This window comes from Eretmochelys imbricata, chromosome 3 (genome assembly GCF_965152235.1).
Source record: "Eretmochelys imbricata isolate rEreImb1 chromosome 3, rEreImb1.hap1, whole genome shotgun sequence".
Taxonomy (NCBI): domain Eukaryota; kingdom Metazoa; phylum Chordata; order Testudines; family Cheloniidae; genus Eretmochelys; species Eretmochelys imbricata.
Genome location: NC_135574.1, coordinates 120,981,581 through 121,004,961, shown reverse-complemented (window position 1 = coordinate 121,004,961; position 23,381 = coordinate 120,981,581). Strand labels below are relative to the sequence as shown.

General features: G+C 43.0%; 2 protein-coding genes across 5 annotated transcripts in view; one reads left to right on the top strand and one right to left on the bottom strand.

Moving 5' to 3' along the window:
• Positions 1–22,993, bottom strand: part of ACAT2 (acetyl-CoA acetyltransferase 2) — a 30,385-nt gene extending 7,392 nt beyond the window's left edge. Inside the window, exons 1-7 of one of the 3 annotated variants that reach the window (XM_077813291.1) lie at positions 22,258–22,993; positions 18,850–18,956; positions 7,118–7,252; positions 4,910–5,091; positions 3,155–3,272; positions 1,974–2,117; positions 539–661 (exon numbers count right to left, since the gene is read on the bottom strand). In XM_077813291.1, coding sequence (XP_077669417.1) covers positions 539–661; positions 1,974–2,117; positions 3,155–3,272; positions 4,910–5,091; positions 7,118–7,226 — 676 coding nt within the window. In that variant the 5' untranslated portion in view covers positions 7,227–7,252; positions 18,850–18,956; positions 22,258–22,993. Of the gene's footprint in view, positions 1–538; positions 662–1,973; positions 2,118–3,154; positions 3,273–4,909; positions 5,092–7,117; positions 7,253–9,796; positions 9,972–18,849; positions 18,957–22,257 lie in introns of those variants that run through there. The other 2 variants (XM_077813292.1, XM_077813290.1) reach the window with 2 other exon arrangements.
• A 128-nt stretch (positions 22,994–23,121) lies between these two features.
• The window catches only part of WTAP (WT1 associated protein), a 36,520-nt gene continuing 36,260 nt past the window's right edge, over positions 23,122–23,381 (top strand). The window contains exon 1 of one of the 2 annotated variants that reach the window (XM_077813294.1): positions 23,122–23,287. The gene's annotated coding sequence lies outside the window, so the exon portion shown is untranslated. The remainder of the gene's footprint in view (positions 23,288–23,381) is intronic. The other variant, XM_077813293.1, reaches the window with a different exon arrangement.

The following is a 23,381-nucleotide window of genomic DNA, read 5'->3' as shown; positions in this document are numbered from 1 at the left end:
GGAGGATGCTGTGAGAAGGGAGCAACGTGGTCCGGATGCTAACAGAGGGTGAGAGATGGATAGGACACCACCAGTGGAGGGCGCTCCACATGGACTGAGCTAATTCCCAGAGTTACCAACTGGAGGCACTGCATTGGTGAGTCCAAACCACATCACACAAGGTAAGGAAATGAAAAAGGGAGGAATACAGGAATTATCTAAATACAGTTAGACTAAGAAATAGAAGGATGGGGGACTAGGGAATGTGGACCCTGCTGAGATGTGTCAGTAATAAAAGCACCTCTGACTTCATGTCATGACAGGCTGTTGCAGGTTGAATTCTGGCATTGATGCAAAAATCAAGTCTCTGCTGCACAACATCTCACAAAAGCAATATTTAGGGGAAAAAGCACACACGCATATGCAAGTTCTCACATGTGCACTTGAACTCAATGCTGTATTTCCTTGTACAATAGTACACACTGTAGATGTTGCAAACAAAATCCTGAGCTGCTTGCAATTGCTGGTCTGTGGCATTTTGTTTTACCCATCTACAAACCTGAGGCATTAGCCGCAGTTACTGTCCCAGTTCCATCGGTCAGAAAGCAAGGCTTTAACTTTGCTACTGTTTCCAAGGTGCTTCCATGGCGAGGATGCTCATCTGTTTTAACTTCTACAAGACCTGCAAAATGGTCACACATGAACTTGAGATAAATTCTGTGCAATTTTGCACTTGTAAAAGGGTTCTAAATGGAGAAAAATAGCCTCTAGAATAAAGACTACAGAGAGTAACTTCTAAGTAGTGACCACTCAGGAATATATTACACGTAACTGGGGAGGGAAGGAAGGGATGTGTTTAATTTTTCCAGTTCATAGCTGTCAGGGTTATAACAATAATACACAAGAACTTCAAGTTAGCCCCTAATCTCCTATTCCTTTAGAGGCCTATCTCCTTCCAGGTGCTGGTAGCAGTATGTATGGCTACTTTACATCTGAGCTTTTGGAAACAAGCCCCAATGGCTAAATTTGCCTGCCTGTTCAAAAGCAATTCTCCTATCTGCTATTCCCCAACCATTCCTCTGCTAGGAAGGCTCTTTTGGGAATGGATACTTATCGGGCTCTTATTTGAGAGAGTCAAGTCACAATATTATCCAGAAGCCTTCCATGGTTCAGCTTGGGTTTTTTCTTCCTCTGTTAACTACATGGTCAGTAAAAGATCACATATGATGCCATTAAGCTAACTCCAAAGCTATTTGACCAAGTCCATTAAGAGCAAAGAAAAGCTATTGGAGTTCTGCAACAGACTAATGAATCTAGGGAGTGAGTTTAGCACAAAAGATGTGGAACTCTCTCCACTCCCCACCCAAAAGTGGATCCTGGAATCACTCAACTATCAAAGGGCCTACCTATACAAAGAAAGGCACCCCAAGACTTTAAATTTAAAAAAAAACAAAAAACAAAACTGACAGACAAGATTAAGTAGCTGGCAGGCTTTGAAAAAATCCATAAGCTACTGAGTATAACAGAATGACTCTCTAGGTTATTTTCACTATGTCTTTCACCAGTGAGGGAGGTTTATGCACCAAATATCATGGTGAGCTTGAACATGTTTTAAACTTAGCATAATATGGATCTAATGTAACTCAGGACCTGACTCTACAGCTGGCTCCATGTGGGCAGGAGCACCATTGAAGTTGGGCCCACCTACAAAGAAGGGGTGGTAGGATCAGTAACATAACTATATTTCATATACTTGCTGAGTTACATTTGGAAATTCTGAACCAACATCAGTGTTCTTCCACCTTCTCTCTCTTTTTAGGAAAAAAAAAATGGGGGAAGCCTTGCCCATTGTTAAAGATTGAAAAGAGGAGCCCTCCTGCCTGTAAAATAGGCTTTTCCACAAAGACACCATTCATTAAATAAATAAATAAAAGCTGGCATTGGAATATCTGGTACTGACTATCCATTATAAATAATTACATACACACACCTACCTTTCCTAGAAGGCACAAGGACAGAAACAATCTCTTTATCAAAGTAGCCAGCTTTCTGTGCACCCTCTGCCTTTTTCTGTGACTGTACAGCAAGTTGGTCTTGTTCCCTTCTGCTAACTTGCCATTGCTTTGCCACATTTTCAGCTGAAACAAAGCAAAAATACCAGTTTGAAGAAAAAATTCAATCATTTACTCTTAACCGCAAGTTTGCTAGGTCTTAAGTTAAAATTCCAGCATGCCAATCAGACAATGTTTGCTGGTAGTAGCCTGTAGGTTAAGCTTACAGAACAGTGTTCGTTCTGAGCTCCTGTTTTCACTCTCTCATGACTTTCTGCTACATTCACTTTTTGGGGCTGAACATTTCCATATTTGATCTCCATCCAGAGTTGCTTTAAAGAAAGTTTTTTGAGCAAGCAAAATCAAGTGTTCATTATTGCTCTGGACAGTTGTGTTCAAATATCTCTGCAGCAATTGTATATTGGAAAGACTGTACTGTAGATACACTAACCTCATAAAATCAGAGGTTGAAGACTCATTACCCCTTCCAGGGCAGAACTGTTTCCTACACATTCATACATGTTCTCCAGTATTCTGTCCTTGCACTTAAAAGTTTGGGGAAAAGCAATTTAAAATTTGAATTCGCAGAGATTAATTTCAGATAATTCTTTGCAACAGATATATCACTATCTGATGTACAGTATTATGGGACAAAATGCTGAATACAGAAATAGATAAGGCAGACCAAAAAAAAATTCCCCCCTCTTCCCCCCCAACTGACTGTTAGCTCAGATAGTATCCTTTCCAAGTCAATTTTGTAATATGGTAACACGCAAAAGGGAAAATCAATGTGAACTTGTAGATATAGTCAATTTCTTAACTTCTATTGCCTTGATGTATATTTGAATCGCACTTTAAAGTTTCCAGAATCTGTTTATACTGCACTCCCACCCCCTTGCTAATTTATAATTAACTTTTCAGAACTAGAGTAAATGGTGGATTCTCTGTAACTTTAAATCTTTAAATCAAGATTTAAAGACTTCTGTAGTAAGCCCATAACCTCTGGCTGAGTTACTGGAGTGGCTGCATGAGGTTCTGTGGCCTGTAATGTGCAGAAGGGCACATTATCTAATCATGATGATCCCTTCTGACCTTAAAGTCTGAGTCTAACTGCTACTACTTACCTGTTATACCCATGTGATACTGGCAAAATGCATCTGTAAGACCATCACAGATAATACTGTCCTGCAATGAGGCCTCCCCCATTTTCACTCCAGCTCGCATATGAACTAAGTGAGGAGCCTGTAGATAAGATATTTTGAGAGAAAAGTCTCAATGGTACGGTTAGTTCTTCCCAGCAAAGTCCCATCTCCCATCCAATCCCTTCATCAAAAAGTCTGACTTTGATCTGATGGCCAAAAGGAATCCTCTCCAGCTTAATGAATAAAAGGCCTGCAGAATAACCAGCAGACAAGGGGCCACCCATTAGTTTTGGGTTATTTCCAACCATCAAGTGAACTCTCTCATTCCAAGGTTTTCAATCTGAAAGTGAGTCAGCAGAAGGCACTGGGTGGCCCAGCCAACACCTACCCTTGGAGAACAGACAGCTCACATATGAGGAAAAGTAGTCTTCAGATTACTCCTGCACCTGGGCCTCCTGCAGAGCAAGCAGCAATACTGCCTTTGCCTGTCTTGCTGGGAGTAAACCACTCACTGTCAGGGTGATGGAGGGAAATTAATAGGCTTGAATTAAAACAATGTAATCAGTCTTGTCTCCAAGGTTTCCATTCCCTCTCTATTAAGCCAGATGTTGCATTTATAACTATTGCCAACTAAAAACATTTAGAAATTTAAGACACTCTAAATTCATCCCCAGAGCACGGACATGGAGAAATAAGCAATTTCATCAGAATTTACAAAGTTCTTAATCTGTTTTCTTATAATCACTCCAAATACATCCCCACCACCAAAAACTATTTGTCAGTATCTACCATCCTAAATAGCAAAGTTAAAAAAGAAAAAAGGTTGTCAAGAAGTCTAGTTTCAGTTCAGAAGGATTCATTCTGATCAATCAGGGTTCATATCAGCACTAGTTTAATTTCTACTCACTAAGATTCCAGATGGTCCCATTTAAGTCATATTACTCAGGTGAGTAAGAGTTGCAGGACTGGGCCCTAAGGATCTGATCTACAGCCCAACAAAATCAGTGAAAAGATTCCCATTGATTACAATGGGCTTTGGATTGGGCCTTAAGTGAATCTCCCTTTGAATTTCCTCTTGCTAGATTTTAAGCAGGAACACTCAATAGATACATCAATAGCGTACACAATATTTTCATGTCCCATGCAGTCTCATAACACGGTCAGATCTATAATACTAAAATTCCTAAATCACATTGTGAATTTCAGTAAAGGGTTAATCCAAGTTAGGGACCACTACAACTATATCCTGACTTTCATTTTATATCCATTATATATTTCATCTAGAAATAGTCTCACTAGAGGAGAAAAAGGTTGCTCAAATGGAAAGTTGGATACTAATGAAGGTGAAGAAATCCATGACAGTTTTGAAATTTCAAAAGAAGAATTTAAAGACAACTCTGCCTCAACCACTAAAGAGGTATTGGTTAGTGGAAGAGGACAAACGCAACAGATCTATAAAAGAGAAGTCTTCAAAAGTAGTAACTTTTTAAACTAAGTTTAGGCTGCAATGGAAAAACAAAAATCTCAAACAAAAAAAGGACAACAAATACATAGACCAATTCCACACAGTTACTCACTTGCAACTCCAGCTGAGCTCATTAAGAGTTCCAGGTGCCCAAAAAACAAAGGAACAGTCCAAAACATTTTCCTACCAGATGATTCAAGTTTTAAAATCCAATAGTAAACCTGAAGTCACGAGTAACCCTTTGTTATTGCCAAAAGGGACTATAGCCTCACCTTGCTCATGCTTTCCATGCCTCCTGCCACCACAATGCTGGAATCTCCTGTCAATATGGACTGAGCCCCCAAACATATTGCTTTCAGGCCTGAGCCACATATCATCTGACAGCCCCAAGATGGTACAGCATATGGGATTCCTGCACCAACACTGGCCTGTCGTACAGGATTCTGACCAGCACCTGCAAGAATTACAGATCTGAACAAGTGCAGAGTGGGGGAGGGATAGCTCAGTATTTTGAGCATTGGCCTGCTAAACCCAGGGTTGTGAGCTCAATCCTTGAGGGGGCCATTTAGGGATCTGGGGCAAAAATAAGGGACAGTACTGGGTCCTGCTGTGAAGGCAGGAGACTGGACTCTATGACCTTTCAAGGTCCCTTCCAGCTCTGAGATAGCTTACTTACCTCTGTTTAATATGGAGATAGGTCTAACATATACATTCTGCTACTCATGAAGTGACAGCCAGATTTACCCCACATTTTAGAGTTCATTCCCAGTGATGAATGGCAGTTAAGAGGGGTTATCTAATTAAGCTTCTACTGGGTGAGAGGAAAAAAATTACAAGGGCATTTTTTTGCAAATGGAATAACTCATGGGAGTTCTCCTGCTTTCTGACACCAGAGTGTCTTGCTCACATGACTTTCCTGGTTAGAAATGAAGAGCACCCTTCCAAGTGGGATTCTGTAGTTGCCTAAAGTAATTTCTCAGCTAAGGTTTGTGCGTGGTGTGGGTGGTGGTTTTTTTTTTTTTTTAAAAGAACCCTCACACACAGCTTAATTTGAGTGATAGCACATCCATCACAACATGCTTTAGGGATTTGTTGCAATCTCCTCCCATGCCCTGGTGTTGTGATTCCCTTTGAAGAACTCACAGCAGAGCAGATAGAAAACCAACTCTATTCTACAGTGTGCTGCTGCGGTCTTTGTCAGAGGGCTTTACCTGCACTACAGGCACAAGAGTCAGGGGAACCAGTTGCCGTTTATAACAGACAGGACCTTTCCCATATTTGTATTGTGTTTCCCATATTTGTACATAATATCACTGTATTAATCTTTGGATATGACCGTTTTATTTGCTATTTGTAGTAAAGACCAGTAAAAGATTTGCAAAAATAGATATTTCCCCAATTTGCTGTAAATTCATCTTTACAATCCTGCTTTCCATTGGTTACAAATTTCAAGCAAATGTGACTTGACTAAACTAGTACTTTTCTGAAACTAAACGGACATTAGTCATTTTATTTATTACTAGATCAAACTTCTTGGATATTCTACACAACAGTTAAGAATGACCAAATATTACCCTATACCCCTTAGGAAATGGATAAAGCTCAAGCATATAGCAAGAGTCATAAAAGCTTTCATTCTGTAACCTCTGACAGAACTGAAGTATTGCATATTACAGAAAACATTCTTCAACTCCATGTCTCCAGGCCAAAGCAGTGCCTGCTCTTTTGTATAGAAGCCACTAGTAAAAAGAGTGGGCACACCCTTCATTTAATTACATAATATAGGAGGCAAAGAATTGAGCTCTAGTTTAAAATATACCGATAAAGGCATGTGCATTAGTATTTATATTTCAAATAACCCAAAGCCATGTAATGTTCTAGTTAAGAAGCCATTAAAGTGGTCGTCTTCTTTAACAGCTGCATTTCCATCAGATCAAAATAAACTGAGGTTTCTCTTTATGGGGTCTTAACACAAGGATTATTTCCACAGCTTCACAAGTGTATATACTGCATTACAGATAGATACAATACAGCTCTTTGCCCTGAGGACTTTCCAGTTAAAGTCAGACTTAACATGTCAAGCAATGATTAAGGAGAGACAAGGGAGACATGAGAGGAGGCTGGTTACAACAGTGAAAGATCAGTCTGTGGTTAGTGTTACGTACCCACTTTGTTAGTTCCTCTTTGGATTAAAAGAAAATAAGTTAGATATCTATGGCTTTATGCAGTGTCCAGAATGAAGGTTGGGGTTTAAGTCAGGATCTGCTTTCTTCAGTCCTTAAATACCAACAATGTTAATATTCTTAAAATGAAATTTTAAAATTTCAACATTTCAATAGACAGTAAAATAGGGACTTGATATTTGATGGGATTTGTTCTCTGCTATACGATCATAGTCTCTCATCGTAAAACTAAAGGAAAAAACTCTTATTTCCAATTCCTTTTCGTACAAGTGTTTGAGGAAGGACTTTAAAAAATACCTGCTGTCAAGACTTGTCCAAATATAACCTCAGACACTTCTTCCGGATTGACATTTGCCCTCTTCAATACTTCTTTAATGACAATAGAGCCCAGCTCATGGGCATGCATTGTGGACAAGGCACCATTAAAGGAACCTACATAAAAAACCAAACAATTAGATTTTTATGTCAGTGTCATCATACTTCATGACTCCAAAAAAGATTCTGAGGAAAATATTGCCCAAGATTTCACTTCTCGACTTGAGAGAGAGAATGAATTAGTTTTTGCCTTTAGGATTCATTTTTGCTCCTTCTCACTTCAGTCAATGAAGGAGGAAAAGAACACAGGAAATAAAACATCTGGTTTACAATGATCAGAGCAGCACAACAAAGAACAGAAGGAACTCAAGGGTGATATTCAACAACTAGTACCATTATCTGATCTAGTCTACTCTACATTTTAAGACACCATACATCAGCAGAATATCTGAATTATTTACCTGAAAAAGGGCCTTTCTAAACCCATGTTTAGTTCTGCCTAGTGTTATTTAGAAGTACTATAGTGCTGTGGTGTGTCAAAGTCTATCATGCCTTTCTTTCGGTTAATTCTTTGAGGGGGAGCTGAAGTTGTGGGGAAAAGGTATCATTTCAAATGAATACTATGCTTCGGGGTGGGGGGAAGGAGGGAATACAATTTCTAGACTGGGGGGGACGGGGAGGGAGTGTCCTGGGATCACCATGTGATCCAGCCACAAATTTTGTAGGCAGCTTAAAATGTAATTATATGACCTAAATATCAGCAAACCATAAAATACTCTACCAGGTTACCATTCCTTACTGCAAAAGGAAAAGGAGTACTATTTGTTAGCCTCTAAGGTGCCACAAGTACTCCTTTTCTTTTTGCAGATACAGACTAACATGGCTGCTACACTGTGTCCTTAGAATCCCCTACACATATACCCCAACTAGTTCTATTTAGGGATCGCAGTCTACTTTGTTTATAATATTCTCTCTCAAAAAAAAGGAGATGGGGGGGGGAGGGAGGGAAGGAATCATTAGACTTTTACAGTTTACATTCTATTTGGAAAAAATCTTTAATCCACCCAGGACAGGAAGGAGAAGTGGCTGGTATACACATTTTTATGTTTTTTTATTATTCTGTCCAATATAGATTAGTTTTGAATTCATTAGCCACACTTGTATCACCTCTCCCATCAGTACCGTGGAGGGGAAAGAATGTTCCCTCAAAAAACTACTTATTAACAATATAATGGTGCAGGAGTCAGAGAGAACACAAGATAAAATCATCATAAATATTTATGAAGTAGTGGTCAAGGATATTCTAGACAGACTGGACACACTTTATCCCAGTTTACCAATACCTTAAACAAATGGCTATGGGTAACCTAACATTCTAAGATTAGCCTAGAACAAGCATAATAAAACACTCCAAGAAAACAGATCTTACCAAGAGGATAAAGGTCAAGTCACCTATCCCCACCCACATGTGCCCCTGACACTGCCTCCTTCACAGGAGGCATTTCATTGAAATGAGAAAGCCCTTGTTCTTCTCTGTAAGTGTTTTCGTTTATACCTCTCAACACACCAGCCAGTATTTATATGCATGCTACCCACATCCTTGAAGCTTTGCATCATGTTTACCTTACAGGCCTTCCCCCTACAGAAAGTGCTGGCCTCAGGCCGAACGAAGAGGGATTGTTTGCTTTCTCTTTAATAAAAAGAAAAGGAGTACTTGTGGCACCTTAGAGACTAACCAAAACTAAGGTGCCACAAGTCCTCCTTTTCTTTTTGCGAATACAGACTAACACGGCTGTTACTCTGAAACCTTTCTCTTTAATACAAACCACACACTAAACAAAAGGAACCTGAATGAACACACCAGCTCCTCCTCTTTGGACTCCCTGAAGCTGCTGAATGAGAGGCGTTACGGCGCCTCGGGCCGCAGCTTATGGTTCTACCGTGCGCAACCCAATCGGAGCAAGAGCAACCCTCGAGGAGGCCGGCTAAGCAATCGCCAAACCGCCTCACAGAGTGGCTCTATCGCTTCTGCCCAATCAGTGCGAGGCAAGCGCAGGGCCTGGGTGGAGTCTCCCTGCGCCCACAGTGATGGCCCGACGCCGCTGCAAGCAGGGCCGGCGCTAGGGAAGCTGGTGCCGGGGCGGCACTCCGGGTTTTTTTTATTTTGTTTTTCGTTTTCCCTTCCTCGGCGGCAGCTTTTTCATTTTTTCTTCTTCGGCGGTCGCTCACCCCCCCTCCCCCCCGCTGCTTGGGGCGGCAAAAAAGGTAGAGCGAGCCAATCAGCAGCTGCATCAGCAGCCTTCTCCCCCAGCCCCATTCACAGAAATAAGAGTAGCAAAGGATATTGCGCGCCTATAGCACCCTCCGTGTCGAAGGCTCCCCAAGCACCCTGTAACCTACGGGCAGCACGTGCCTGGAGTGCCCCAGAAACACACCCAACCTGGCTGGTGGGAGGGGGCAACAAAGCCGCACAGCACGCATCCACCCACCCAAACAGTGCAGAAAGAGGAGCCCCTCCGCGCAATCACACACGCGTGCAAGAGCACGCGGGGGCCCCGCTGCCATCCGCAGCCACTGGCTCAACGCCCCATCTCCCCCGCCACCGGCCGCTGCAGGGCGCAGCGGGAAGGGATGGCTGCGCCGCACCATGGAGCCGCTTACCAACGGGGGTTCTTGCAGCGGAAACAAGCACCACCGCTTCCGAGCCTTGCGCGCTCATGCTGGCGACAGCCGGACTCCCAGCGCGCACCAGCCCCGCTCCCGCCGCCTCGCGCCCCCGCGGCTGGCCCGCCCGGCTCTGAGACTGATCTTCCAGTTTCTCTCCCTCCCGACCACCTTCGGCAGGGAGGCGCTAGCCTCGGGAAGCAGGCGCATCACATGACAGACACGGGGGAGGAGTGTTGCCATTGGACAGGCCACGTGACCTTCTCCCTTGTTTTTCCAAAGGGAGGCTGAGTTGCCCTAGGGGGTGCCCAGTTCATGGCCTCCTAGGGCAGGGCCAGTCTGCACCACAGATAAAACTGACTTAGGGAGCCTCCTGATTGCTGACGCCATCCTTAAAAGCTGTAGCGTGGACTGGACCTATTTGGATTGCAGACAGCACTTCAGCCTTGCTACCAGGGACGCAATCCTGTTCCATCTATGCTACAGTTATATACAGTTAAATATAACACTGGCGTGATTATATTTAAGTGTAACATAGGCCCACACATGCCATATTGGCAACTCCAGTATTAATAATCAAAAGTCAGGCCCCCAAAAGGGAGGAGATTGGCTTAAAAATCATGAGATTTAAACAAAAATACTAAATGGTGGTTTCTTTTGTCTACTATTTTTTTCAGCTTTTAGGGTTTACATTTTCAAGCTTTTCTCCACAACCATAAAAGCTTTAGGCTTTTTTTTTTTCTCCTCAGTGAAAGCTGACCTTCTCATATAATCACTTGATGCTTGGGGCTGAGACAAAACACCAAAGAAAAACACCAAATATCATGAAATTTGTAATAAAAAGACACAGTTTAGGATGCAATTCTGTCTGCGTCCATTCCAGCACTGTACTATATCATTGCAGTTGTACTGGCTTTTGGGTACTAATCCCCCTGTTCCTGAAACACTCCCTGAAGTAGTGGCCTCTGGGAGATTTAGAATGACCTCCTGGGAGCACAGGGAATTGTAAGGAAAAAGAGGTAACATTCTCCTAATTTGAAGGGCCACTCCAATAAGCTTCCAGGCACTAGTATAATTTCCATGTCTTTTTCTCAAAACAGTGGCTAAAGTAAATACTCAAAGATCCACAAAGCTATTTAGGCCCCTAACATTCACTGAAATTACTGTGAAATCTGATTCCACTCTGAAATCAGTGGACGTTAGAAGCCTAAATACCTTTGAGGATCTGGGCTTTGGTTCTCACTCTTTGCTCAGCAGAGAATATTTTTGCTGTATCTTTTGAAAAGTAATTGTGAGGCACTGGGGGCAGCTTTGGCAAGATGGCTGAGTGTGTTCTAGCAATGTCTGTTGATGGCCACAGACCAATCATATGTCTACACTGCAAAATTATGTCGACCTAAGTTACAGCGATGTACAGCCACCGCAGTAATTAAATGGCTTTTGTATGTCCACACTATGCTTCTTGTGTCAGTGGTGTGCATCCTCACCAGAAGCACTTGCACCGATTTAACTGTCAACATGGGACATTGTGGGATGGCTTCTGAAAGGCAGCAACAGTAGGTGTAAGCAACGCAGTGTCTACTCTGAGTCAACCTAACTACATCAACATTGACTCTATGCCTCTCATGGAGGTGGAGTTATTAAGTCAATGTAGTGGGTGAGTTATCAGCAGGAGCAACATTTTAGTGTAGACGCTCACAGAGTTAGGTCAACGTAAGGCAACTTACATCAACTTATCTCTGTAGTGTAGACCAGGCCCAGATAGTTAGCAGTTGTTGCTGTAATGTCATGCACAACTACCTAAGGAGGAGTTTTCTCCATGTACTATTTGAGGATGATGTTCACTAGGGGGAGTGCCACTTTTGATCCTGGACTACAACCCCAGATTAGCAGGACCAGGGTGTTGTCAAGATCTGGGACAAGCAATCGTAAATGCATAACTTCAAAATAAGAAATGACAATTTTTTATGCCTCTGGTGATGTTGCAAGACCAGACTACAAGGTTGAGGAAAAGAGTGGCCAGTTGCCCTGTCGAAGCTGCCTGCTCAAATATTTATTGGTCAGCTGAGTGGGTACCAGTTTGGGACTGAAGTCTCCAGTGGGTGCTGTTATTGTGGCTGTGTGCACAGCTGTTCATCTTACGTTGCAGGTACTTATGATCGAGGTCGCAAATGTTGAAGAGATTCAGGTATTTAAATAATTTGGCTTTTCAAACGCTGCAGGAGCTATTCGTGTAACTCATGTGCCCATAGTGCCCCGAGGTAGACCAAGAGAAAAGATTATGAATCAATGGTGGCATAAGCATTAGTAGATAATCATGGCATGTTTCTGGAAGTTTACACAGGGCGGTCAGGCAAAGTGCACAACGCTAGAATTTTCAAAAAATTTAAGTGTGTATAGATGGAAACTTTCTACCTTTCATCCCCAACAACATCAACATTAATGGTGTTTCTCTCCCCATTAATGTTCTGAGTGACCCTGCCTGCCCACATTTGCTATGGTTCAGGAAATTATTTCCAGATGATACAAACATAGAGGTATGCCCAGTCAACTATTCAAGTGGCAGATGGTGCTCCTGGGAGACTGATTTCAATCCCTAGTTTAAAGTAGCCCAGATATCTGTACCTCTCTCTCTAGCCAAACGCTGGTAAGTGGGGGAAATGAAATGTAGGGCTGAGGTGGAAACAGACATTAAAAACTTCTCCTTGTGAACTGCTCTTGTAGCAGTTCTTGCTGGTTGTCTAATTACTTTCAGATCTCATTTTATATGGAAAACCCTAACCTAACATTTGTTTAGCCCAGCCTCTTGTTGTTCCAAACTCTCACTTTTTTTTTTTTTTTTACAATTGAAAGTGAGTATGTCAAGTGACCTTGAAACAACAGGCTCCAGCTGGGTTTATAGGAGAGCAGTTGTCCACAGAGCCCAGATAATTGGAAAAAATCATACATTAGGTTAAATCAATGTATTTAACACTTCTCTACTATTTATGTTAAAATCCTATTGGTTATTTTAATCCATTATTACCAACCCTTTGATCTGTTAGGTATCTCTACCATGATCATTTTACATGGTGGAAGCATAATGGGGGGGGGTAACATATGGAGTGATATGCTGTTACAGATGAGGGATTCCTCTTTAATCCTATACAAACAAGCATCAAGCAGAATATTTGGGGGTGATGCCTCTGCTCGAGAAGAATGGAGATATTACTGGGAAGCCAGGTGATGTGTGTGAGCAAGAGGGAGTTCAGAGGAGGGGAAAGTGATCGAGATGAAGAAAGGAAAAGGGACAGAACAAAGGAAGGAGCAAGGGAGAGAAAGGGAGAGCAGAGAAAGACAGATGGACAGACGACCACCTGAGCAGATCCGTGCCCTCTCTCTCACTGAGATGCCAGAGCCCCCGCCAACAGGCCTGCACAAGAGGTATCTGACACTGCTGACATGCCAATTAGGGCGCAATACAACACTGAAATTTGCCAGCTCCAGGAGAAGACCAAAAAAGTTGACATGACTCAATTTATCTAGCATCCTAGGAGAGCTGGGGATTATATTTTTACCTATATATTTAAGTATTGTATTTTGGGGGGCAAATGCAATCCCAGAGAAGTATGAATGAGCTAAAAAGATGGGTGACAATATACCCTAGCATGATGACAAGTAGATAGGACATGAGAGAGCATATGCAACAAAAGTTTACTGATGGTCATGTACTGCCTATTGCGTAATGTGCACTTGGTGGTGGTTAACCTGCATGTGTAACCTGTATTTGGACGCTCTGTGTGGAGGCACAGGGTAAGAGCAGCAACATTACCACTGCCTTCCATGCACTTGTTCCTAACATAATCTCATTTATAATGCAAAGGAAGCCATGGAGCTAATATACAGGAAAATACAACACTCCAGTTACATAGATGATGAAGATGGTTGGCATGGACTCTCACAGGAGCCTGATTTCATCAGTAATCAGGATAGACCAGGCTGGACAGTAAAACTGTGACAATCACAATGGGGAATGCTCCTCACATATTCTGGTCTGGTTGGAGGAACACTGGAACTGAAGGAACCACACTATACAAGAAAGCTTCAGCTACTCTTGGGTTTCTAGCTCTTGAAAGGGGAAGAAATGTTCCCAGTCTCTTTGGGTTCAGTATACAAGTTGTACGAGGAAGCCAGACAAATCTCTTGAGCAATAGAATCATTGGGTGGGCAGAGAGGAAGGCATACCATATGCTCCCAAGCAGCTAAAGATTGAAAATATGAAGGGTTCAAGGTACAACAGCTCTTCCTTCAGGTGCTTCCTCCTTGTCATAGGACCCCCCCTCCCCGACCATCTTGGCCGGGCCACCTGGTCCTTTAACAATGATCTGTTTAAATTTGAAAAAAAAAAATGTATTTCAGTTTGGGGTCCTTTAAAAGACCTGATCAATAAGCAATTATTATGTCTACCATCAGATAAGGGAGAATTATGATTATATACTTTTATGCCAAACAGGGTAGATAACCTTGGAAAAAAATCCATATAATTCCTGAGACACCATAGCATCTGCAGCACAAAGTTGTCTTCAACATCTTTTTACAGACCAAGAGGGAATGACTAATGTGGACATTTAAGGGTAGCACATCACTGATGCTATACCCATGCTAACATGATCATTACTATAATTTGTAATTGATTAATTATTAATTTGAGGCATCACTGCAGGTGCACAATCTACATTCAATTTAAGATGAGCTTCTGGTGGTATTAAATGTTATTTTTAGGAGTGCAAAGTCCAGAGAGGGCAGTAAATCAACAGGACTGCTCACCCCAGTAAGCTAGCCTGCTGCAATATTTTTCTTCTAGCTGCAAGCAACAAAATTGTTTGACAGCCAGAACAGAGAAAGTTACAACAGTCAAGACGTGATACAACAAGGGTCTCAGTGGTAATGGTGAGAAGTTGGTGAATTTTATAAAAGCATTCCTACCGAACTTGCAATGTCCTAACTAACTCTGATCAGAAAATGGCCAGGATGGGACCCAAATTCATAAAAGCAATGCTCAAAAGAACATAGCAATTGCATAAGATAATTATGAAACAGGTAGGTTACAGATCAGAATAAGTCAAACTGCATACAAGTGATACAAAAAAAGTACATTCAGCAGTTTGGCAAGTTGTGCTTTGGATCCAGCAGTTAATGAATAGCGAAATAGTGTCCAAAGTTGGTACATTTTCCCATTACTTTGAAATCTCATCCATACCTGACAAATCCAATTGGGTAAGATGGGAAAATTAATTTGGAATGGAGGCCCTGATCCACAAAGGTATTAAAGGTCTAAACCTCGGATTTAGGTGCCAAAGCCTCAGGTTTAGGCACCAAAGTCCCAGTTTTAAGCTCCACTGAACTGCCACTGAACTCTGTAGGCACATAGATACCGACTGCCTCTATATTTTCAGGGTAAATGTTCCCTGCCACCCACGTTTTTGTCTCTGGGCCTGCACAGTGCTTCCTCACTCTAGTCATCCAGTCATCTATCTCCCGTATAAGCCCCAGAGTGATTCACACACAGAGGAAAGATATACGTTTGCCTAAGTCGCATAAGATGCCTGATTTGGTAGGCATGCTCAGAGGCCACCTACAAGACTGGGTCCCATTTACAGTCTGGCTACCACCAGAGGAGGAGGAGGTGATGGTGCTGCCCACCTTATAACTCTTAGCCTGGTGGCTAACGCACTTGCCTGGGTTGTGGGAGACCCTGCCTTCAAATCCCTTCCCTCTGCCAGCATGGGGAAGAAAACATTTTGAATAGGAGTCTCCCACCCCTCAGGAGAGTCTTTTAACCACTGCACTATAGGATAGTCTGATGTAGGGCTCCCTCAGTCTCTCCTGTTGAAGCTTTTCCACAGTAGCTAAATAATGAAAGAGTTTGGAACAGGGGAACTGGATCCAGGATTTCCCACTTCCCAGATGGATGCCCTAACCATGGGACCGCAGAGTCATTCCCATTCTTTCTCTCTCTGGTCCCATGACTATTTAAATATTTGTCCATAGTGGAACTGTCACAGGGCCAGAGAGAGAGTGAATCTGTAGTCTGGTTCGGACAAAATCTCTTCAGCAATGTTTGTGCCTGAAGATTGGGGGGGAAAGGGGAGAGAGAGAGCACACACACACACACACTTTTGCCATTAAAAAAGAATTAAACACCATTATTCTTTGTTTTATATACAGATATACAATACACTTAATCTTAAAGTTTTGCATTCATTTTGCAAAAATGAGTTGCTTTGGCTGCTTTGAAAAAGCCTTGATGAAGCAATCTTTTCCAGTTTTGCCCTTCCACATAGTTTGCCCACAGGAGGGCCTGATTTCATATTGTGCCTGGGCCTGTTCAAGGTCTATAGTGTATGCTCTAAGGCAGGGGTGGCCAAACTGAGCCTGAGAAGGAGCCAGAATTTACCAATATACATTGCCAAAGAGCCACAGTAATACATCAGCAGCCCCTCATCAGCTCCCCACACCCACTCCCAGTGCCTCCCACCCACCGGCAGCCCCACCGATCAGCGCCTCCCTGTCCCTCCCCATGCCTCCTGATCAGCTGTTTCGTGGCATGCAGAGGCTCCAGGGGGTGAGGGGGGAGGAGCGAGGGCACTGCAGGCTCAGGGGAGGGGGTGGGAAGGGGTGGGATGGGGGCAGGGCCTGTGGCAGAGCCAGGGGTTGAGCAGTGAGCACCCCCCGGCACATTGGAAAGTTGGCGCCTGTAGCTCCAGCCCTGGAGTTGGTGCCTGTACAAGGAGCCGCATATTAACGTCCGAAGAGCCACACGTTGGCCACCCCTGTTCTAAGGTGTAGGACAGGGAATACAGCTGAGTAAAATGTTTTGATTGAAACTTTCTTCAGTGAAAAATGCACATTCAGCAACACAGAAACATTTTGCAAATTCATGTCTAGTTTGTCAAGTTGTTTTGGTTAAAAAACAAACACACCAAAAACAGTTTTCAAAATAAATCAAAACATTTTCTTTCAGCCTGTTTGAAATAAAACATTTTGATTTATTTATTCTAGAGGGCTTTTTGTTTCAAAACTTCCGTTGATTGTACTAAAAATTTGTTAAATGTAAAAAAAAAAAAGTTCAAAATACAAATGTTTTGTTTGACCCAAAATAACTTTTTTACTTTTGGTTTTGATTTGACCCAAAACTATATTTTTCCTCCCAGTTTTTTGGAGTTGTAAGTGAACAAAAAAATCTGTTATTCACCCATCTCCAGTCGGGAGGCCGTGATATTCCTCCTTCAGATTTTCCCACCAAAGAGAACCCACAGATCCAGTCTACAGTGCAGGGACAGATTCAGGCCATTAGGCATAGCCTGAAGATCAAACTGCTATCCCGAGGTAAGATATGAGATACAAAGGTTCAAATTCCCAATCCTCAAATTATGAACTGATTGTATTGTGGGAGAAAAGTTTCTCAGGAGTAGGTGGGCAGGAATTCCTCTCAGCTATGAGAAGCTCAGGGTAAGCAACTAACTTCCTTGCTAAATATAACTTAATCAGGGCAAGTGCAACTCATCACCTAATCAGGATCACATAAAAAATTCTGGCTTGCTTTCAAATAAAAATCTTTGCAAATTAAAGCTGTGGGGGCTTTTCTATGACTTAAAAAAGGAGCTTGACAGAAACTTGATTTTATCCCTTAGCCAAATAACTGTATATTGCACTGTTGTAGCCATGTCGGTCTCAGGCTATGAGAAAGAGAAGGTGGATGAGGTAATATATTTTATTGGACCAACTTCTGTTGGTGGAAAAGACAATCTCTGCGTAGTGTGAAAGCTTGTCTCTTCCACCAACAGAAGTTGGTCCAATAAAAGATATTACCTCACCCACCTTGTCTGTCTCAAAAAATTGTACAGGCAGTTGTGCTTTGAACTTGTTTGTATTAACTGTTCCACCAAAATTGATTCTGACTACAGCAGCAATTCTCAAACTGTGGGTCTGGACCCCAAAGTGGGTCACCACACTTTAATGAGGTCGCCAGGGGTGTCTTAAACTTGCTGGGGTCCGGGGCTGAAGCCCGAGCCCCACTGCCCAGGTCCGAAGCCGAAGTCTGAGGGCTTCAGCCCTGGGCGGTGGGGCTCAGGTTACAGGCCGCCGGTCTTGAGCTGAAGCCCTTGGCATTTGGTCTTGGCCTTCCAACTCGGGGCAATGGGGCTTGGGCTTTGGCTCCCAACCCAGGGCAGCGGGGCTCAGGCAAGCTCAGGCTTTGGTCCCCCATCCTGGGTTGTGTAGTAATTTTTGTTGCCAGAAGGGGGGTCACACTGCAATGAAGTTTGAGAATCCTTGTACTACAGTTATTCAAGACACCACTGCCCTTTGAGGTAGATGAATCATAATGGCTTGTTTGTGGGAAGTCCTCAGGGAAGACTCTGGCCTTGCTACAGGCCCACAGTGAGTAAATGGGAATCTGTTTAATATTGCTAACAAACCCTAAGCAGAGTGTCACATTCCACCAATCAATTCAGATCTGTACTATCATGATGTGCACTATGACATCAGAGGCAAGTGTTGTAGGTCTTCATAATAGGCTCTATGGATTTGATCCTCATCTGCAGAAAGTCCATATAACTCCATTTAAATCAATGGAGCTACATCTAATTACCCCAAGTGAGGATCGACCTTATATGCTCTGGTTAGTTCCTCTGTAAATACTCATAAACACATTTAATAATAAAGGAGTAGTCATTACAAGGGCTGTCAAAAGAGAATGGGTTCAACTACCTGTGGTAAAAAGCCTTCATTAGAAACAAAAGGAAAATATGTACTAATTCTAAACAAGCTCTTTGGAAGTGTCTAATAGGAGTAAGGTGACCAGATGTCCCGATTTTATAGGGACTGTCACGATTTTTGGGGCTTTTTCTATGACCCTCCACCCCCTGTACCGATTTTTCACACTTGCTATCTGGTCACCCTAAATAGAAGTGTACAAGAATAGCCTTGCTCCTCCAGTTTAGTATCCAAGATATTCCTTTAGCCCAACCCTCTCTGGAGAGAGTCACTGAATTCAAACCTGGGCTTACCTCTGCTCAGATGTCCCCTCCTGGTGGTCACATTGTAAACCTGTCCATATCATTTTCCTGCTGTCCAGTGGTTTCAGTGATCCATATATTCTGTTGAATTATCTTTTCTGTTGGTGACAGACAAAATAATACCCCTTTCCCATTGTCCCTGAAAAAGCCCTTGCCTGTTCCTCATTCCATGCTCCTTCCACACCACATTGTCTATAGAACTAGGTTAGGGCTATTGATTCATTCCTACTCTCCTTTCTACTGGGGAATTTCCCCCCCAGTAAATATAATCTGAGACTGCCTTTTCATGATCTGATCAGCCTTTCTTCAGTTCCTGCTCTTTTAAGGTTCTTGCAGACTACCAGTGCTTTATGGAAACTGTATTGACCCTTCTACCTTGACTACTTCCATTTTCTTTTCTGTAACCCTTATTTTCTCTTATCTGTTGCTGCCTAGCTCTCCAAGGCTACAGATCATAGCTGCCATCAGAGCTGTTGCCAACTTTTGCCCTTTTTCCTCACTATTTTTTTTCCCAACCCTCAGTTTCTGGAGCCAGATTATTTCATGGGAATCTCAACTATTTACTTTTAAACTAAGTTTATAGCCCTCATAGTTACAGAGAAAAGTTTGATAACACAAATCAAGTGTACTCTAAAGGCTCAGAAGACTGACACCAAAAAGAACCCCAAATTTATTATTATTTTTTTAAATCCCATGATTTAAAGACAGACAATCTCATGACTTTGGGGGTTTAGTCTGAGTCATGAATTTTAAATACTGCATCACTTTTTATTTGACAAGGACCATACTTGTGTCTGTAAATTTGTCCAGACTGCATGGCAGCAGGAGACAACTGTAGCAATACTATGCTCAGAGCCCAACTGCTCCTCTTTTGCTTTCTTAGTGGACCCAATCATCCCATGCCAGCTATTCAAGTTGTATAACAGCATCTCTAGCTCTGCCAGATGCATCTTAGCTTCTGGTTGCCTAGAGAACCTGCATGCCATGCAATTATAGAAGAGGTCAGGACTGGCACAAGTGAAGAACAAGAAGGGAGAGAAAATATTGGAAGAGAACACACAAATAAAAGTAGTAACAGTGGTTTAAGACCATTTTTCTAGTTTAAAAAAATCTCTATTATTGACATATACAGGCATTTGTTTTTAAATAATGTTTTAAAGTTTGTTTTGTTCTAACTGGCCTCCATGCTGAAAAGCCAAAAGCAAAACAAAAGATCAAGAGCTGTGTAAGTGAAGAAGCACTCTAGTTGCAAGCCTCTCAGCAGTAGAATAATTAGGTTAATGTGCAATGTACGATTATCCACAGAACCTACAACAGGATGAGAAGAGGATGAAAAGATTAAAAGCAACAATTAAAACTGTCTATAACCATACCACTCTGAACAGGCCTGATCTTGGACGCTAAGCAAGATCAGTCGTTGGATGAAGATAGCTTTGGCATATGGGTGATTGTAGACTTTTTGATTCTACCCTAATGCCAGGTAGTGCTCTTTTGAAGACATTTTCTCTCTCTCTTTTTTAAAAACCACTTTTCCACTAAAAGCAAGTGCAAAACAGGAAGATACAGATCCACAAAGGGACTTAGGAATTTCTGAGATCCACAAAACCTCCACTCAGCTGCTGCCTAAACTCATTCAGCACCTAACTTTTCACTGTAACAGATCCATACTTGCCTCAGCCACCTATCACATATGAAAGTCTCAGCCTGATCCTGAAACCAGGTGAAGCTAGGCATTCTCATACTACCTTTAAAAAACAACAGCAACAAGAAAGATTTTCTTCTTTTACCTATTGTAGAAACGCCCAACAGATGCACAAACTGAGGTGCAAGATGGGCAATATGTACCAATGACAGATTTAAAGTTCAACATCTCAAAACTCATCAGAGCTTGATAGGAGCTTTATATCATTAGAGAAGAGGTTTTCCAATGAGATAAACAGTATTTACTTCTAGCCCTGGAAATCCTGAGATGTTTGATGTTTAAAATTGTGATTTATACATGGAAAAACAATTTTAGGTAATTTATGTATGGAATATAAATTACCTAAAATAATTGTCCATTATTATTTTAAAGTGGGAAATCTTTTCTTTTCCATTGTATAAATCTCCCACTTCTTGTCCTAATTGCTTTAAATATAAATGCCCAGTTTTGTAGGGTCTGAGCAGTCCCACTGTATGATCAAATATGTAAGTGTTCCACTTATATCAATGTTTATATTACAAACTAGTCTGATAAAATAGCAGCCCTCTTAGACTTTGGATATGTTATCAATTAATACAAAATGCAAGAACTTGAAATACACATTTGCAAGGCTGGGGGTGAGAGTGGGGGGTGGGCCCCCGGGAGTCACCTCACAAGTCGAGAACCAGTGTTGAACCGGATTGGCCCTGTCAACACTGGTTCTCCACTTGTGAGGTAACTCCCTTCTCTTCATGTGTCATTATATAATGCCTGCATCTGTAATTTTCACTCCATGCATCTGAAGAAGTGGTTTTTTAACCTACAAAAGCTTGCGCCCAAATAAATCTGTTAGTCTTTAAGGTGCCACCGGACTCCTTGTTGTTTAAGTAAAAATAGCATCTTCTTATTCAACAGATCCATTTTCTGTATATATTTCACAATCAGACCTGCCCTCTAGTGACAAATACATTTGTACTGCTGTTTAGTCCTTCTAGTGCTAGAGAGCTCAGCTAACATAGCTGAGAGAGAATGGACTAGATGGATTCAGGTTTCAGAGTAACAGCCGTGTTAGTCTGTATTCGCAAAAAGAAAAGGAGTACTTGTGGCACCTTAGAGACTAACCAATTTATTTGAGCATAAGCTTTCGTGAGCTACAGCTGAAGTGAGCTGTAGCTCACGAAAGCTTATGCTCAAATAAATCGGTTAGTCTCTAAGGTGCCACAAGTACTCCTTTTCTTTTTAGATGGATTCCGTTATTCCTTGTGCATTATTGCTAGAATTGCTTACAGAGTTCTAATCAGTTATACCTGCACAACCCAGTTGCATAGGTGTAACAGAGGGCCTAATTTGACCCAAAATACCATACTTTATTATTTGTTGAGTTAGTAGGGAGGGAACATTTCTGTCAGCTGAAAATCTTTAAGCTAGAAATAATGGATAGTACATAAAGAGCACCACAAAATGAAACGTAGACAGTAGCTGTCCAAACTCAAACTTTGCTTTAAGGCCAACATTAGGCAATTTTTTCTAAATTTTAAAATTAGCAGAAATATTTTTATTCTTTTGAACATTAATAGGATCTAAACATTTCCTTGCAGATTACTGCCTGAAGACTGAACATTGTACTAGACAACTGAAACTGACTAGTCTAATTTTCATTGTCCACGCTGAGAAAAAAGCAAAAAGTAAACAATATAAAAGGTGAAAATAAAAATTACATTTTTAAACATCCTTTTAGTTTAATAAGCTGTCTCGTAGCAACAAGTGAATTTGCTTCTCACGGTGCTTTATCTTTTTGGTGACCCTTTAATAGGCAACACCAAGGGCGCCTCCAAATCCGAAGGACGGTTCGGGGGGGCTCCAAAAATGCGCATGGTCGCAGTGAGATTTAGTGGGTAACATGGCCTTTTATTGGACCGACTTCTGTTGGTGAGAGAGCCATGCATTGGCCATACTATTTGCTCTGCCCTGAGGGAGGGTGGAGATGAGGCCGGGGAGCTGCCGGCGGATGGGTTTCGAGCCTGCCTCAGGACGGGGCTGTTAGCGGGTAACGTGGGGATGACCCCGCGCTGGGCCCGAGGCCAACAGCACCGCGTCCTCTTGCGGAGTAGAATGGTTGACTTTCTCTGCTTCCGCCCGAAGCCTCATTTCAGCAGGGGGTATCCCTCCGCGTCTCCCCCCCGCCTCCTCCTCCGCAGCAGCTGTCCGGCTGCCCCATGCGATGTCCGTTCAACTGTCAGGTTAACCGCCCCGCCACATACCAGGCGAGACGCCGTGGGAAGGCGGCGGCTCCAGGCCGGGAGCCCGCAGGGAGGAGGAAAGGCGCTTGGGAAGTAGTTCCGGTGAGGAGCCGGAGGAGGGAAGTTACCGTCGCGCCGCCGCCGGGTGAGTAAGAGCGGCGCGGGACAGGGGCCACCGCCGGCGTGTCGCGCTGCTACTGCAGCAGCCGCTCCTCCTCCCGCTCCCTGCGCCCGGCGGGCTCTGCGGGCGGCCGCGGCTCCTCCCAGGGGCGGGCTGGGGGCGGGGCGGCCGCACTCGCGTTTCCTCCTTCGGCGCCATTTTGTAGCGCAGAGAATCCGCAAATAAAGAGCGGGCGGCAGCGCGGGGTGGGGGAGGTGGTGACCGCTGAGGCCCCGGGTCTGGGCGCTGAGGCAGGTGCGGAAGGTGCCACCCTTGATGTGACAGGCCCGGCCCAGCCCAGGCAGTCGGTGCGCGGGGACAGCGAGGCCTCCGCGCCGTAAGCAGGAGGTGAGTAGCCGAGCAGCCTCCCCTTCTCCCGGGGTGCCGCCGCTGCCGTCTCCTCCATCTCCCTCTCCTCCGCTCGGGATGCGCCCGCTGGAGC